This window comes from Oncorhynchus mykiss, chromosome 3, assembly GCF_057628025.1.
Source record: "Oncorhynchus mykiss isolate SJ-2025 chromosome 3, ASM5762802v1, whole genome shotgun sequence".
Classification (NCBI taxonomy): Eukaryota; Metazoa; Chordata; class Actinopteri; order Salmoniformes; family Salmonidae; genus Oncorhynchus; species Oncorhynchus mykiss.
In genome coordinates, this window is record NC_143024.1 from 60672634 (window position 1) to 60689663 (window position 17030).

Consider the following 17030-nt stretch of genomic DNA (forward strand, 5'->3'; position numbering starts at 1 on the left):
TAATCTAAAGTAAATATAATCTGATTATCATTTATTTTAATGAATTGAATAGAATCAAACGTTTCAATTAGGATATTATTCTGTAAAAAGCATGCATTGCTCGGTAAAGTCAACATTCTTCATGCATCAGCAAGGTACAGAACCCTATCATATCTGCTATATATCCCTCCCTCTCTCATGTTTGTTGCCACAGTCAGGCTGGAAGTGGCACCAAACCTCTCTCCCTGACCCCTCCTCCTTAATCCCAGCCCAGCTGTATTTACCCAATCACAGGGTGCACCACGATGGACCTTGGGTTGTTCAGGTTGCGTATGATGGCTCTCCTGGACTGATCGGCCAGCTTCATGACTGAAATACTCCTGTAGCGCGGGTCTGTCCAGTAGAGGTTCTTTGAAATCCAGTCGTAAGCCAAGTCCTCCACGCCGTCCACTCTATTGGCAGCTAGCACCTCTCTGCCTGTGCAGAACAAAGCGAGGACACCGCCATTTAGTACAGAGATGAAAGAGGAACACAGGTAAGTAAATAGACTGTCAGCTTGCATTTGCCCTATGTAGACCTGACAGAGAAAACTAGAGCTGGTCAACCCTATGTTGCAAGAACAACACCACTTATCAGAGCAGTTTGTGGTTTCATTTTATCCTGGAATTTTTTTCTTCGTGGATTTATCACATAAGTAACTTATTTTACAGGGCTATCGAGTCGTAAGTTGGAAGATAAATTAAGTTTAATTCCAAAATGCTATATATACATTTTCAGAAATGTTGGTGAATTAGCTTTTATTGTTTAAAGAAATGATGAAAGAGATTGGTGTATTTTTACAATATCTAATCATGGCATGGTGTTGTTCAATGACAGACATGTGTTTGTTTAAAATCTATCAATTGATGGTTTCATTTCAGAGAGACAAATAATCGTGTTTTTTTGCTAAATGCTATATATCCACCTCTCTCAGAGAAATAAGTAGTACTGCTAGGTTTTACACAGTCAAATGTAACGAAAAACTATATTTTTAATAAAGAAATATACAAATGATACAATATTTTTCAATAGAGTAATATGAGATCTGTATGTAAAACTTTTACAGTTGACATTTTAGTCATGTAGATGTTCTAATCCAGTGCGATTTAAGTAAGTGCATTTATCTTAAGACGGCTTGGAGAGACAAACATGTGGCACAGTCAAATGTACAGGATATAAACTTTCCATTCCAGCTAAACAATGAATATATAGTGTTTAGCAACAAAAAAAAATCGAAAATATATTAATTAAAAATCTGAGAGCTAATATCTTACAAACCACATGAAGGTGCCCATAAGCAATAGTTTCTGACAAATAAACACAAATGTGAAAAATTGGTGGTTTTCGCGTTCTGGAAAAAAACTATTGAAGCTTCTGCAACTTTTAGTAAATGTTTGTTTTATCACATTCTGGAGCCTGATTTTGAGCTGTTACGTGATAGTTTCACTGCTGTCCATGCTCCTGTCCACTCCCTACCCCCCTCTCTACCTCCCTCCCTCCTTCCTTCTCTCCCTCCCCCATTGCACTGCCCGGCTCCATAAGGCACTCCTATAACTGACGTGGTATAAGCTCGGCTGGATCACATGCTTGAGCTCTCTGCTTGAAACAATATTATGTAGGGTTGTAAATATGGTTACAAAATTAAATATAAAAAAATATTTCCATGATAGTAAATGAAAAGTATTTCTTCACATTCTAATAAATGGAGAGAAAAACACTCAGTGATTATGAACTACAAACTCAGCAATAAAACAATATTCAACAAATATTTCACTATTTAATTCTACATACAGTATCGAGTCATCCATCCAACCAAATAAAATGTAGGATGCTCTCACCGGTGCCGTCCACTTTCTGTTTGTAGATGATGTCTTTAGCCGTGTCTGAGAAGAAGATAGCATTGTCTTCTGCGCTGAAGTCCACCCCAACGAAATAAGAGGGTGTTCCAGTGATAGGGAGGATAACATCCTCCTGAGAGGATAGGTTGAAGGGGATGCCTCGGACAGCCAGCTGGCTGGAGAAGAGCAGGAACTGCCGCACCACTGGAGAGAGAGAAAAGACCTCCAGATAACACACCCTATGTCACACCACATTGGCACTCACAGTCTAAAGAAAACATATAAAGGACACTGGACACAAGGACACAAGACAAAGTCCAACTTAAATAGGGAAAAAGCTAAACGCGGTTTGTGTGTTGGTCTTACCAACACATCTCTTGCCATCAGCCTGCAGGTCGTAGCCCATGCGACACCTGCAGCGGTAGCCCAGCCCTTGATTGTCTGACCTGTGGCTTAGAATACAGATCTGCTCACAGCCGCCCATGGCTGCCCCGCAAGGGTTCGACACTGTAAACACAACACATACATGCACACGCTCAGTCACTGACAGAACATACAGAGGTGGGACAGATCAGAGTATTTATAGCAGTGACATGCTTACCATTTGGCTGTCTTAGTTGGTGTACCACCTGCACTCCATGTGGGGTCTGAGATGTAGGGTAGACCACCTGAGGGTTAGTGTCACCGAACTTGTTGGCTTTCATCACGGCCATCTTGGTCCAGTCAGTGAAATACACAACGTGCTCAAACATACTGATGCCAAAGGGGTGAGGAATCACAGCACCTCCATGAACCACTGTTTTCCTGAAAGGGGGATTATAAAACAAGGCTATATCCATCCCATTTTGACAGAGATCTGCATTGTTTTCCGTTCTTACATACGGTCTTCAGACATTTGACCAAACAACATCTGATTTGAGCTCTTTCGTAGGGAAAATATCTGGTATGCTTACCTATGAAGCCCATCATATGTGGTGGTTTCAATATAGTCGTAGCGGCTATCAACCCAGTAGACCCGCTTGGCATCAATATCCAGTGTAATCCCTGCCGGCCAGCCCAATTTAGTCCTGATGATCCCATAGCGATTGGTGCCATCCATGTATGCCCGCTCCAAACCTGGCTCTCCATTCACAGAGTCCCAGTCTGAGAAGAACAGGAACCTGTGAAGAAACATATTTTGGTTTAGTTAGGTACAGGTCACCAGTACAGTAGGTTGATATGTACTGGATGCAATATAGAACATTGGTAAACTGGATTTCAAGCAGTGAAGTTATTCATCCCTATAGCCATAAAATGACCTGGTAGTCTTAAACAAATCTACTTTGAAACAAAAGTACACACCTCATACACATGGTTATGGTCTTAAAAAAGAAGACACCTGTAGCATGTCAGATATACATTTGGAATCTATTACGTTTTGAGTTTGCATCCCAATATTACACTTCATGTACAGTTGTAGTCAGAAGTTTACATACACTTTGCAAAAGTTTACAAAACTTGTTTTTCAACCAATCCACAAATTTCTTCACAAACTATAGTTTTGGCAAGTCCATTAGGACATCTACTATGTGCATGACACAAGTAATTTTTCCAACAACTGTTTACAGACAGATTATTTCACTTATAATTCACTATATCACAATTCCAGTGGGTCAGAAGTTTACATACACTAAGTTGACTGTGCCTTCAAACAGCTTGGAAAATTCCAGAAAATGATGTCATGGCTTCAGAAGATTCTGATAGGCTAATTGACATCATTTGAGTCAATTGGAGGTGTACCTGTGGATGTATTTCAAGGCCTACCTTCAAACTCAGTGCCTATTTGCTTGACATCATGGGAAAATCAAAAGAAATCAGCCAAGACTTCAGAAAAAAATGAAGACCTCCACAAGTCTGGTTCATCCTTGGGAGCAATTTCCAAACGCCTGAAGGTACCACGTTCATCTGTTCAATAGTACGCAAGTATAAACACCATGGGACCACGCAACCGTCATACTGCTCAGGAAGGAGACACGTTCTGTTTCCTAGAGATGAACGTACTTTGGTGCGAAAAGTGAAAATCAATCCCAGAACAACAGCAAAGGACCTTGTGAAGATGCTGGAAGAAACGGGTACAAAAGTATCTATATCCACAGTAAAACGAGTCCTATATCGACATAACCTGAAAAGCTGCTCAGCAAGGAAGAAGCCACTGCTCCAAAACTACCATAAAAAAAGCCAGACTACGGTTTGCAACTGCACATGGGGACAAAGATCGCAACTTTTTGGAGAAATGTCCTCTGGTCTGATGAAACAAAAATAGAACTGTTTGGCCATAATAACCATCCTTATGTTTGGAGGAAAAAGGGGGAGGCTTACAAGCCGAAGAACACCATCCCAACCGCAAAGCACTGGGGTGACAGCATCATGTTGTGGGGGTGCTTTGCTGCAGAAGGGACTGGTGCACTTTACAAAATAGATGGCATCATGAGGAAAGAAAATTATGTGGATATATCGAAACAGCATCTCAAGACATCAGTCAGTAAATGAAAGTTTGGTCACAAATGGGTCTTCCAAATGGACAATGACCCCAAGCAACATGGCTTAAGGACAACAAAGTCAAGGTATTGGAGTGGCCATCACAAAGCCTGACCTCAATCCCATAGAAAATGTGTGGGCAGAACTGAAAAAGCATGTGCGAGCAAGGAGGCCTACAAACCTGACTCAGTTACACAAGCTCTGTCAGGAGGAATGGGCCAAAATTCACCCAACTTATTGTGAGAAGCTTGTGGAAGGCTACCCGAAACATTTAACCCAAGTTAAACAATTTAAAGGCAATGATACCAAATACTAATTGAGTGTGTGTAAACCTCTGACCCACTGGGAATGTGATGAAAGAAATAAAAGCTGAAATAAATCATTCTCTCTACTATTATTCTGACATTTAACATTCTTAAAATAAAGTGGTGATCATAACTGACCTAAAACAGGGACTTTTTACTTGGATTAAATGTTAGGAATTGTGAAAAACTGAGTTTAAATGTATTTGGCTAAAATGTACGTAAACTTCCGACTTCAACTGTATATCACAGAAAAGTGAAATATAACAAAACTGCTGGACATAGAAACACATAATTTTTGGCGGCTTTAAAAAATATATGTTTATTAATTATGAAATTACGAAAAATATTACTAACATTGCACACATGAGGCCACTAGGTCATTTGACTGCAGGAAAGGCCTACCAAAAGGTGAGACATAAGCAGATTTCCTTTTTTAATTGAATCTGAAACAGATACTCTACTGTCTTTGTCTCTGGGTCTACAGGTGGGCCAGCACTAAATCCCACCAAGGTAGAACAAGTGTCTACATTTATTATCACTTCCTAGTTTACCTGGAGCCACTTGGCCCAGTCTCCCCTCTCGAACAGTACTATTGGATTACAATGAGGCTCATCACTTTTAATACTGCTCACTAATCCCCCAGGACAATCTTCTAATCTTTCACCCTTATTACTTCCTACCGGTGCAGCATGAGAGAGAGACGGCGAGATAGAGGGATGGAGGGATGGAGGATGGGGAGGTCCCCTCTACTCACCCCACAGTTGGGTCCACGGCCAGCCCTCTGGGGTTTCCCAGATTCTCTGCGATCAGCGTCACCCGGTTACTCCCGTTAAAATCCACCATGTCAATCCGGTTGACGCTTGCCTCCACCATATACAGTTTATTGTTCACCCAGTCCACGGCCAGGTTCTCAGGGTAGTCAACTGATACATTTAAAACCACCTGCATATTGGAACCGTTCATACTCACCGAAAAAACCTGCCCACAAAAAGAAAGGATTGTTTTGAAGAGATTAGCCCTTTTGGTGGTTATAGCTCCAGAAAGACATGGAGATATAAAAAAGAGGCATACCGAGAAACAGGGATGGGATATGTCACCACAATACCCATAAAATTAGAAGGAAATTACCAATATTAAGGCTGGGTTTTGGTTGTTTGTCTGACTTCCATCTTGTCTGTCTAGTAGCATTCTAGTAGCATATCTGGCATTACTCATCTCGTATATGTATACTGTTTTCTATATTATTCTACGGTATCTCATTCACTAAATAATGTTTACATATCATACATTACTCATCGCGTATGTATATACTGTTTTCTATACTATTCTACAGTATCTCATTCACTTAATAATGTTTACATATCATACATTACTCATCGCGTATGTATATACTGTTCTCTATACTATTCTACAGTATCTCATTTACTTAATAATGCTTACATATCTTGCATTACACATCTCACATGTTTTTACCGACATCGCTCGTCCATATGTATATAGTCTTAATTCATTCCTACTTAGATTTGTGTGTATTGGGTATATATTGTGTAATTTGTTAGATATTACTTGTTAGATATTTCAGGGACGTTAGGAACCAATATACACAGGCAGTTAGGAAAGGCAGTTAGGGAAGCAAAGGCTATCTTTTTCAAACAGAAATTTGCATCCTGTAGCACAAACTCCCAAAAGTTCTGGGACACTTTAAAGTCCATGGGGAATAAGAGGACCTCCTCCCTGTTACCACCGATAAATCTACGATAATATATATATATTTTTTAATGTTACCCCTTTTTTCTCCCCAATTTCGTGGTATCCAATTGGTAGTAGATACAGTCTTGTCTCATCGCTGCAACTCCCGTACGGACTCAGGAGAGACGAAGGTCGGGAGCCATGCGTCCTCTGAAACACAACCCCACTGTAGCCGCACTGCTTCTTGACACAATGCACATCCAACCCGGAAGCCAGCCGCACCATGTGTCGGAGGAAACACTGTACACCTGGCGACCTGGTCAGCGTGCACTGGACCCTGCCCACCACAGGAGTCGCTAGTGAGCGATGAGACAAGGATATCCCTGACAATCTCGACCCTCTCTTTCTAAAATAATCTGCCGCAATTGTTGCAACCCCTATTACTAGCCTGTTCAACCTCTCTTTTGCATCGTCTGAGATCCCTAAAGATTGGAAAGCTAACGCGGTCATCCCCCTCTTCAAAGGGGGAGACACTCTAGAACCAAACTGTTACAGACCTATATCTATCCTACCCTGCCTTTCTAAAGTCTTCGAAAGCCAAGTTAACAAACAGATCACCGACCATTTTGAATCCCACCGAATCCCCCCAATCTGGTGTCCGAGCTGGTCATAGGTGCACCTCAGCCACGCTCAAGGTCCTAAACGATATCATAACCGCCATCGATAAAAGACAACACTGTGCAGCCGTCTTCATCGACCAAGCCAAGGCATTCAACTCTGTCAATCACCACATTCTTATTGGCAGACTCAACAGCCTTGGTTTCTTAAATGACTGCCTCGCCTGGTTCACCAACTACTTCTCAGAAAGAGTTCAGTGTATCAAATCAGAGGGCCTGTTATCCGGACCTCTGGCAGTCTCCATGAGGGTGCCACAGGGCACAATTCTCGGGCCGACTCTTTTCCCTGTATACATCAATGATGTCGCTCTTGCTGCTGGTGATTCTCTGATTCACATCTACGCAGACGACGCCATTCTGTATAATTCTGGCCCTTCTTTGGACACTGTGTTAACAAACCTCCAGACGAGCTTCAATGCCATGCAACACTCCTTCCATGGCCTCCAACTGCTCTTAAATGCAAGGAAAACGAAATGCATGCTCTTCAACCGATCACTGCCCGCACCCACCCGCCCATCTAGCATCACTACTCTGGACGGTTCTGACTTAGAATATGTGGACAACTACAAATACCTAGGTGTCTGGTTAGACTGTAAACTCTCCTTCCAGACTCACATTAAGCATCTCCAATCCAAAGTTAAATCTGGAATTGTCTTCCATTTCACAACAAAGCATCCATCACTCATGCTGCCATGCTTTACATACACTTGTACATACCCTTGTAAAACTGACTATCCTACAGATCCTTGACTTCGGAGATGTCATTTACAAAATAGCTTCCAACACTCGACTCAGCAAATTGGATGCAGTCTATTACAGTGCCATCCGTTTTGTCACCAAAGCACCATATACTACCCACCACTGCGACCTGGTATGCTCTCGTTGGCTGGCCATCGCTTCATATCCGTTGCCAAACCCACTGGCTCCAGGTCATCTATAAGTCTTTGCTAGGTAAAGCCCCGCCTTATCTCAGCTCACTGGTCACCATAGCAGCACCCACCCGTAGCACGTGCTCCAGCAGGTATATTTCACTGGTCACCCCCAAAGCCAACTCCTGCTTTGGCCGCCTTTCCTTACAGTTCTCTGCTGCCAATGACTGGAACGAATTGCAAAAATCACTGAAGCTGGAGACTCATATCTCCCTCACTAGCTTTAAGCATTAGCTGTCTGAGCAGATTACAGATAGATCATTGCACCTGTACATAGTCCATCTGTAAATAGCACACCCAACTACCTCATCCCCATATTGTTATTTTTTGTTTTGCTCCATTGCACCCCAGTATCTCTACTTGCACATTCATCTTCTGCACATCTATCACTCCAGTGTTTTTGCTAAATTGTAATTATTTCGCCACTATGGCCTATTTATTGCCTTACCTCCCTAATCTTATTACATTTGCATGCACTGTATATAGATTTTTCTATTGTGTTATTGACTGTACATTTGTTTATCCCATTGTTTGTGTCGCACTGGTTTGCTTTATCTTGGCCAGGTCGCAACTTGTTCTCAACTGGCCTACCTGGTTAAATAAAGGTGAAATAAAATACAAATAAATACAAATATATTACTGCACTGTTGGAGCTAGAAGCACAAGCATTTTGCTACACCTGCAATAACATCTGCTATTTTTTTATTTAACCTTTATTTAACAAGGCAAGTCAGTTAAGAACAAATTCTTATTAAATTCTTGATTTGATTGATTTGATTTGGGGGTGGCAGGTAGCCTAATGGTGAGTGGTTCTGGTCAGGTATTATTCTGAAACCTCTACCCTACCGATTCAAAGATGGCACCAGTTTCTCAGGCTTGAAGCCTTGGCACCTAGGAAAGGATAGTGCTCTTTTCAGCTCTGGCTCATTTGAAATGAGATCCAGACATCTAAAAAGCAGGATTTTCAGCTGACCTGTTTAAAGAGAAACTGAAGATGTGGAAGTAGCCTACTAGTTTGACCTCCCCAGTTTGTTCACATGCCCTGTTTGTGGAAGCCCTGCCCCCCACCCCACACACACACTTTAAATCAGCTGTCATTCTGCCATGGAGGTAGCTGATCTACACAGATACCCCGCTCCTGGTACGTTTCTGCTTTTCAGCCTCATGGCTGGGGTTCAAACCATACAGAAGCCAAGAGACTGAACAAAGCCCTTTGAGCTGGCCAAAGAATGCATATAACAGGGTGGACATGGTGAAAACAAATACTATACGATCACTTTGAAAATAAGAAAGTTTGAAGAAAGTACACAGAGCTATGTAAACATTGTACAAGTATATCAGACAGTATCAGCTTTCCTGATTAGATATTTTTCTACTACCCCTTCATTATGACCCAGTCATTTTGGAGCCATTAGGTCTGCCTGATGGTACAGTATTAACAGTGGTGGTATCTTAAGAGATCTGTCAAAGTATTCCCTCTCCTTTGAGGGGGAGGGGAGGGGGTGGGGGGCAGGTTCCTGTACAACTCAAGGATTTCCTCAAACATTTTTATCTTGTGGACGGTAACTATGGTCTACTGTACAGGTAATTATAGTGATGCACTAATTCCTTTAACAGGGCCAGAGGAAACCATTCATGATGGGGATTGGATGAAGTATTTGAGTATTCAAAGACTAGTATTACCTTGTTCTGAATAGTATCTGTCCAAAATACTCTTTTGAGTTGGAAGTGGAAGTCCACCCCGACAACGACGCCTCTGTTCCGGGAATGGACCAGGGTGCGAGAGCTGTGCCCATGGATGTCACCAATCAGCAGGTCTCGGCCATTGGAGAAGATCAGCAAGGGTACTCCAGCTACCGACAGTAGACAAGGCAATCAGTAAGACAACAATATCCGACATTTCCTAATCTCTGGTTAGAAGCATTTATTTTTAGACTTTACCTAAATAATGAGTCATGATTTTACACAGGAGTGGAAGAGATAGTGAATAAAAAACTATACATTTTAGTCAGTCAGCTTCGATACCTGATTCAAATCTAAATCTATGGTAGAACCTTTTTTATTTTCATTTATTTGATGTCATTTTTAGGAACCCATATGGCCAAGATAATTTGATCTGTACTACTAACAGAGAGAATATCTCCTTGCTGCTAGACTCATGATCAAAGGCAGAGGGGTCTGTCCATTGGTCAATAGTCATTCACTGGTCCACAGAAGCAAACGACTGGCTAAAACAACACTCGGTGCGCATCAATGCACCAGAAAGCAGAGCAGGCTGGCAGGGGCTGGCAGATAGGAGGCTGGGCTGAGGGGCTGAAGGCTTTGGGCCTGGAGGAATGGGTTTGATATGTTGAAGTATATTGAAGCTCAACCACGGCCACTCACTTGAGATGTTAGCGCTGCAGTATCGGTGCTGCTCTAGGAAATAGCCCTCTCGACAGCTGCAGCGGTGGGTTCCCATCCTGTCTTCACAGAGCTGATCGCAGACGCCCCACATCGTACAGTCATCAAAGTCTTCACCCAAGAACAAAATTATAAAAAATTGAATGAGTCAAAAGCACACATCCCATATTCTACCTCCGGTAGCCTGAGTTTCCAGTTCTTTCAATGTCAATGAGTGAATGGATCAGTATTCACCGATACAAGAGCGGATGTTGTTATTGTTGACAATGTATCCAGAAGGACATGAGCAGGTTCCTCCCTCGGGGGACGCATGACAGCGATGCTCACAGCTCAGTGAGGCACACCTCCAGATACCTGACAACCACAGACAGACACACATTACTCCCAATGGCACTTTTCAAAATAAAGGTTAGTGTGTGTGTGTGTGTGTGTGTGTGTGTGTGTGTGTGTGTGTGTGTGTGTGTGTGTGTGTGTGTGTGTGTGTGTGTGTGTGTGTGTGTGTGTGTGTGTGTGTGTGTGTGTGTGTGTGTTTGTGTGTGTGCGTGCATGCATGTTAAACTGTTTGTATTGTTACGTGCGTGCATGTTAAACTGGTTGTATTGTTACTGACTGCAATTGCGTCCAGCAGTGGTGCTGGTCTCATCCTCTCCATCTGGACATTGGGCTTTCCCATCACACAGTTGGTCCATGGGGATACACAGGCCTGAGGACGGACAGGGCCATTCTCCAGGATAGCACTCACGTGGTATGGCATCTACAGAGAATACAAAGTCATCTTCACTGCCTTTGACCACACCAGAGACAATAGAGAGCAAAAACAGGAGGGAACCACAGAGTTGTACACATGCCACATTCGTGCTTTGCGAAAACAGCAACAGTGTGTGAGGTATGCATTGAAGACAGCAGACTTATCTTCATAGGAATTCACGGGCTGAACTCAAGGGCACTGTGACTCAAACTTCATTGTCTGGGGAAACACTGTCACTTTAAATCACTGGGGTTGGGGGGGGGGGGGGGGGGGGAGTATCGAGAGGGTCACATGGGGGCTCGGAAGGTTCTGCAGCCCATCCTCTAAAAACACATTTCAGAGCAGTGTGGAGGAATTCTAAAGCTCTTTGGAGGGCTGAGCCATCTTGTGCCACAAAGAGGCATTTGAATACCACACTTCAAGGTGCACAAGCATAGCGCCTAGCCAATACCAACCATGGAGATCAGAGGTGAATCAGGTTCATACACAACAGCGTTTCTCACTCGTTAAAGTGTGCTTCCACTGAACCTGCGTACTGTTTTCTTTTCATGGCCATATGTCCAATATTATGGACACAGAGATGGAACTCTGTAGCATCCATACCACAGCCTTTCTCATCTGCATTGTCTTCACAGTCGTCTTCTCCATCACAAAGCCAGACTTGGTGAATACAGCGACCACTGGGGCACGTGAAGTAGCTCCCTCTGCAAGCGGGATAGGCTACATGGAGGGAGGGCGAGAGAGAGAGAGAGCGAGAGAGAGAGAGAGAGAGAGAGCACATAGAAAAGGTCAGATTAAGTCCAGGTTAGGGGGAGAATCTATCTGGGGAGTTAAGATAAGAGCTGCAGACTCAAGGTTTTTAGATAGCAGCAATGGTGCAAGGAGGGTAGAGGTACGCACTGCAGTTCTGTTCGTCACTCCTGTCTCCACAGTCGTCGTCGTGGTCACAGACGTAGCGTTGAGGGATACACTCTCCGTTGCCACATTGGAACAGGCCACTGCTGCAGTGCTGTGCTGTAGAAAGCAGACACAAACCCCCTTCAGCAACTGACTGTATCTGTATCTATAAGTTCTTCATCTCAACCCTGCTGCTCAGGTAGAGGGTCTGGCTGAATGCGTGATCATGCGTCACGGCCAGAAGTAGACACTTACTGCAGTTGGACTCGTCTGACGCGTCACGGCAGTCCACGACCTGGTCACAGCGCTGAGTCTGGTTATAACAGGCACCGTTGGCACACCTCAGTTCTGTACACTCAGGGTAGTCTAAGAAGGAAATGAACATGTCAGAACAGGCCAATCATACTAGACCGACATAGAACAAACCCATCTGTGGAATGTTTAAGGAATAAAAGGAATCAGCATCAATTCCCAAAACAAATCATTTGTTCAAAGAGGTGTATTTCCCCTGTCAAAGGTCAAATGTCTCTAGCAGTCTTAAACATGTCTCAAATGTCAAACGTCAAATGTTTTAAATGTCAGTCGTCTTAAACATTCCTATATAAAGTTCTCATGTACTCAAGCATTAATGAACTTCTTAGGGCTAGGCCCCTTTTTTCTCAATTTCCGCCTGAACGACGTGCCCAAAGTAAACTGCCTGTAGCTCAGGCCCTGAGGCCAGGATATGCATATAATTGGTACCATTGGAAAGAAAACACTTTGAAGTTTGTAGAAATGTTAAAATAATGGAGGAGAATATAACACAAGAGATATGGTAGGGGAAAATCCTATTATAAAATAGCTCCCTTGATGCAATTCCTATGGCTTCCACAGGGTGTCAGCAGTCTATGTTCAAGGTTTCAGGCTTGTAATTTCAAAAACGAATAAGAAATAACCGTTTTTATAAGAGGACACAGTCTTGGAAATCTGTGTTTTTGTGCGCCATGACGAAGTTGTGCACCTGCTAAAATCGGTTTCCTATTGAACATACTTCTTTCTGAAATAAATATTATAGTTTGATTACATTTTAGGGTGTCTGAGGAATAAATAGAAACGTATTTTGACTTGCTGAAACAAAGTTTGGGGGTAGATTTTCGGATTCCTTTCTCTGCAAATTGAACGAGTGGATTACTCAAATCGATGGTGCCAACTAAACAGACTTTTTGGGATATAGAAAAGGATTTTATCTAACAAAACGACACTACATGTTATAGCTGGGACTCTTTGGATGACAAATCAGAGGAAGATTTTCAAAAATTAAGTGAACATTTAATCTTTATATGTGAATGTATGAAACCTGTGCCGGTGAAAACATATTTTGATGTGCGGGGCCGTCCTCAAACAATCGCATGGCATGTTTTCGCTGTAATAGCTACTGTAAATCAGACAGTGCAGTTAGATTAACAAGAATTTAAGCTTTCAGACGATATAAGACTTATATGTACCTAAATGTTTCAAATCCATAATAACTATTAGAATTTATTTGAATTACGCAACCTCCAGTTTCACAGGTTTTACACCCTTGCAATTAGCCAATTGTAACAGTCCGCTGCTAGCAGATCATTATTTTAGCAGCTCTAACCCTGTTTTAATCTCATTAACAGTAGAAGGGCCCACCCCTATTGAACCACCTGGTTACATGTGAAATATACCCTTGGCTGCTCCCCCATGAAGTTATGTTGGCAATTTACCTCTGAAATATAAAGCTGTGTACGGAATTATGTGCAGCCGCAAACAAGAAAAAATGCTAAAAGCTAATGGGAGGATAAAAACAGTTACTGTAAGTTTTCTATTAGCACCACAAACAGCCTTGGCATTGTTTTTGACATTGGGAAATTACCGAAGTGTGAGTCTAACATGTCGGCACAATAATGGAATAGCAGCTGACTTCAGCTTGACTAATCCACCAAGGAATCTGCAATCAACCTCTGACAACAAGAAGCATATTGTGGCCATTCTGTCAGTCAGCGAGCCTATTAATTTTACAAATTGATTAAAATGCCAGAGGAGCCTGAGGCAAGAAAGTAAGTAAAGCCACATTGGGGGACTTACGGCAGTCTGTCTCATCAGCCCCGTCGGAGCAGTCGGTCAGCCGGTCACACCTGTACTCCCCTGGGATGCAGGCCCCATTGGTGCAGCTGAACTGCTCACTGGAGCATCTCCTACTAGCTGCAGAGAGATTGAGGAGCAACTTAACCACAAGTGCAACAGTTCTCTACATCGTAATTGCCTTTGTCATAGAGTCCTGTGTTTACAATTTGTGACATCTTTCACATTGGTGAAAATGCATTGAAATATTTTGAACTAATTTAAATATTTTGTACACTGTACAGTACTTGTGTATTGACTCCCTCTTTTGTAAAGTCACTCAAACACTGGAAATGATCACCGTTACATGGGCTAAGGAGACACACAGCACATCACATTTTAGTTAGCATGTTATCAGCAACAAGAGTCAATATGTACAGTCAGGTCCATAAATATTTGGACATTGACTTATTATTATTTTAGCTGTCTACCACAGCATATTGGAGTTGAAATGAAATAATGAATACGAGCTGAAAGCACAGAATTTCAGGGGATTTACATCCAAATCAGGTGAATGGTGTAGGAATTACAGCGCTTTTTATATGTGGTCAACACTTTTTAAGCGAGCAAAAGTAATTGGACAATTGGCTGCTCAGCAGTTCCATGGCCAGGTGTGTGTTATTCCCTCATTAGTTAACTTACAAATAAGCAGATAAAAGGTTGATTTCAAGTGTGACATTTGGAATCTGTTGCTGTTAACCCTCAATATGAAGTCCAAAGAGCTGTCACTGCCAGTGAAGCAAGCCATCATTAGGCTGAAAAATCAAAACAAACCCATCAGAGAGATACACCAAAAAAAACACCAAAAGGACCGGAAGACAACGGAAAACAACTGTGGTAGATGACAGAATAATGATTTCCTTGGTGAAGAAAAAACCCTTCACAAAAGTTGGCCAGATCAAGAACACCTCCCAGGAGGTAGGCGTATCTGTGTCAATGTCAACAATCAAGTGAGGACTTCACCAGAGTAAATACAGCGGGTTTCCCACAAGACATAAACCATTGGTAAGCCTCAAAAACAGGAAGACCAGGTTAGAGTTTCCCATAAAACATCTAAAAAAAAGCCTAGTATAGTTCTGGAACGTGGACAGATGAGACAAAAGACAGATGGACAAAGATCAACTTGTACCAGAATGATGGGTAGAGAAGTGTATGGAGAAGGGAAGGAACTGCTCATGATCCGAAGCGTACCACCTCATCTGTGAAGCATGGTGGAGGTAGTGTTATGATGTGGGCATGTATGGCTGACAATGGAACTGGTTCCCTTGTTTTTATTGATGATGTGACTGCTAACAAGAACAGCAGGATGAATTCTGAAGTTTTTAGGGCTATATTATCTGCTCACATTTAGCCAAGTGCTTCAAAACTCGCTTCACAGTGCAGATGGACAATGACCCGAAGCATTCTGCGAAAGCAACCCAATACTTTTTTAAGGCAAAGAAGAGAATGTTCTGCAATGGCCAAGTCAATCACCTGACCTGAATCCAATTGAGCATGCATTTCAATTGCTGAAGGCAAAATGCCCAAAGAACAAGCAGGAACTGAAGACAGCTGCAGTAAAGGCCTGGCAGAGCATCACCAGGGAAGAAACCCAGCATCTGGTGATGACTATGGGTTCCAGACTTCCGGCAGTCATTGACTGCAAAAGATTTGCAACCAAGTAATAAAACTCCCAATTTAATTTAGGATTGTTAGTTTGTCCAATTACTTTTGAGACCCTAAAATTAGAGGGCTATGGAAATTCCTACAAGGTTCATACAATAATTTTGACAAAACCCTTAAATTAAAGATAAAAGTCTACACTTAAAGCACATCTTGATTGTTTTCCTTTCAAATCTATTGTGGTGGCGAACCGAGCCAAAATTATGCAAATTGTGTCACTGTCCAAATAGGTCTAAGTAAGATAATGCCAGATTATTCTTACACAAAAAAAAAAAGTATTACTACTAAAGTTCTCTTCATTCCATATTTTGGACCAAACTTTTTTGTAATACCTTCAGTCCCCAGGTGCATAATTCTCAATTTTCTTAATCAGTTGATCGTGATCATGTGTATTTTTTAATTAGGTCAGAAATGTGAAAACATTTTCCGCTCTTATTTTCCCTCTCTACTACTTCCTATGAATAAAACATCTAAACAGTGTTAAGTGTGTTTTGGAATGTCTCTTATTGATGAAGCATGCTGGTAACAGCATTGAGTTGACCTGGAGATGAGCGTGCCAGCCATCCTCCAGACAGTTATACAACCCTAAGCACACTCATCCCAAGCCTCCTTTTGATGTTCTCACTGAGTGGCATCTGAGGAGATAAGGTACCACCACTCTACCTTCCCTGACGTTTTCCAGGAGATATCGACTGAGGCAGCATAGTTCAGTGGCAGAGCGTTCTGTCAGACCCATCTGAATTGGAATGTGCAATTCTGATTGTTTCTCTCTGACATGATTTAAGGCACATGCTGTTCCTTGTCAGAAATGTAATTGGAACACATGGTGGTACCAGGTGGTACCGCAACCCTTAAACCCAAATTCTTTGCTAAAGGAGATGCAAGGTGGTGGTTGGTGGTGTATGTCTGTGGTTGGTGGTCTACAGTGTCTTTTCGACTACCTTTAAACACACTCCCTGGTTGGTCAAATATGTGCTGAAGAGAAAGGTTTTACACCTCAGTTGCAAAACAAACTAAAGACATGGAAATAGAAACAAACAACACTGTGAGAAATAAAATCAGTAATACAAATGGAATGACATTGATTTCTAATCTTTGAATCTAACACTGCCATCCCACCAATCAAATGACACACAAAACACTTAATAAGAAAAAAACATTACATTTCCAAATTTGGACAATAAGATTTTTTGAAAATGATTCATGAGGTCTGGGGGGCC

General features: G+C 42.1%; 1 protein-coding gene across 13 annotated transcripts in view; it reads right to left on the minus strand.

Annotated features, from left to right (window-relative positions):
* LOC110504179 (low-density lipoprotein receptor-related protein 2) overlaps positions 1-17030 on the minus strand; it is a 59664-nt gene that overhangs the window by 36090 nt on the left and 6544 nt on the right. For all 13 annotated transcript variants that reach the window (XM_036974382.2, XM_090229750.1, XM_090229743.1 and 10 more), the window contains exons 2-15: positions 14113-14229; positions 12277-12387; positions 12025-12138; positions 11728-11844; positions 10987-11130; positions 10611-10730; positions 10359-10487; positions 9657-9826; positions 5433-5656; positions 2810-3016; positions 2458-2660; positions 2223-2363; positions 1857-2060; positions 264-456 (exon numbers count right to left, since the gene is read on the minus strand). In XM_036974382.2, coding sequence (XP_036830277.2) covers positions 264-456; positions 1857-2060; positions 2223-2363; positions 2458-2660; positions 2810-3016; positions 5433-5656; positions 9657-9826; positions 10359-10487; positions 10611-10730; positions 10987-11130; positions 11728-11844; positions 12025-12138; positions 12277-12387; positions 14113-14229 — 2194 coding nt within the window. The remainder of the gene's footprint in view (positions 1-263; positions 457-1856; positions 2061-2222; positions 2364-2457; positions 2661-2809; positions 3017-5432; positions 5657-9656; positions 9827-10358; positions 10488-10610; positions 10731-10986; positions 11131-11727; positions 11845-12024; positions 12139-12276; positions 12388-14112; positions 14230-17030) is intronic.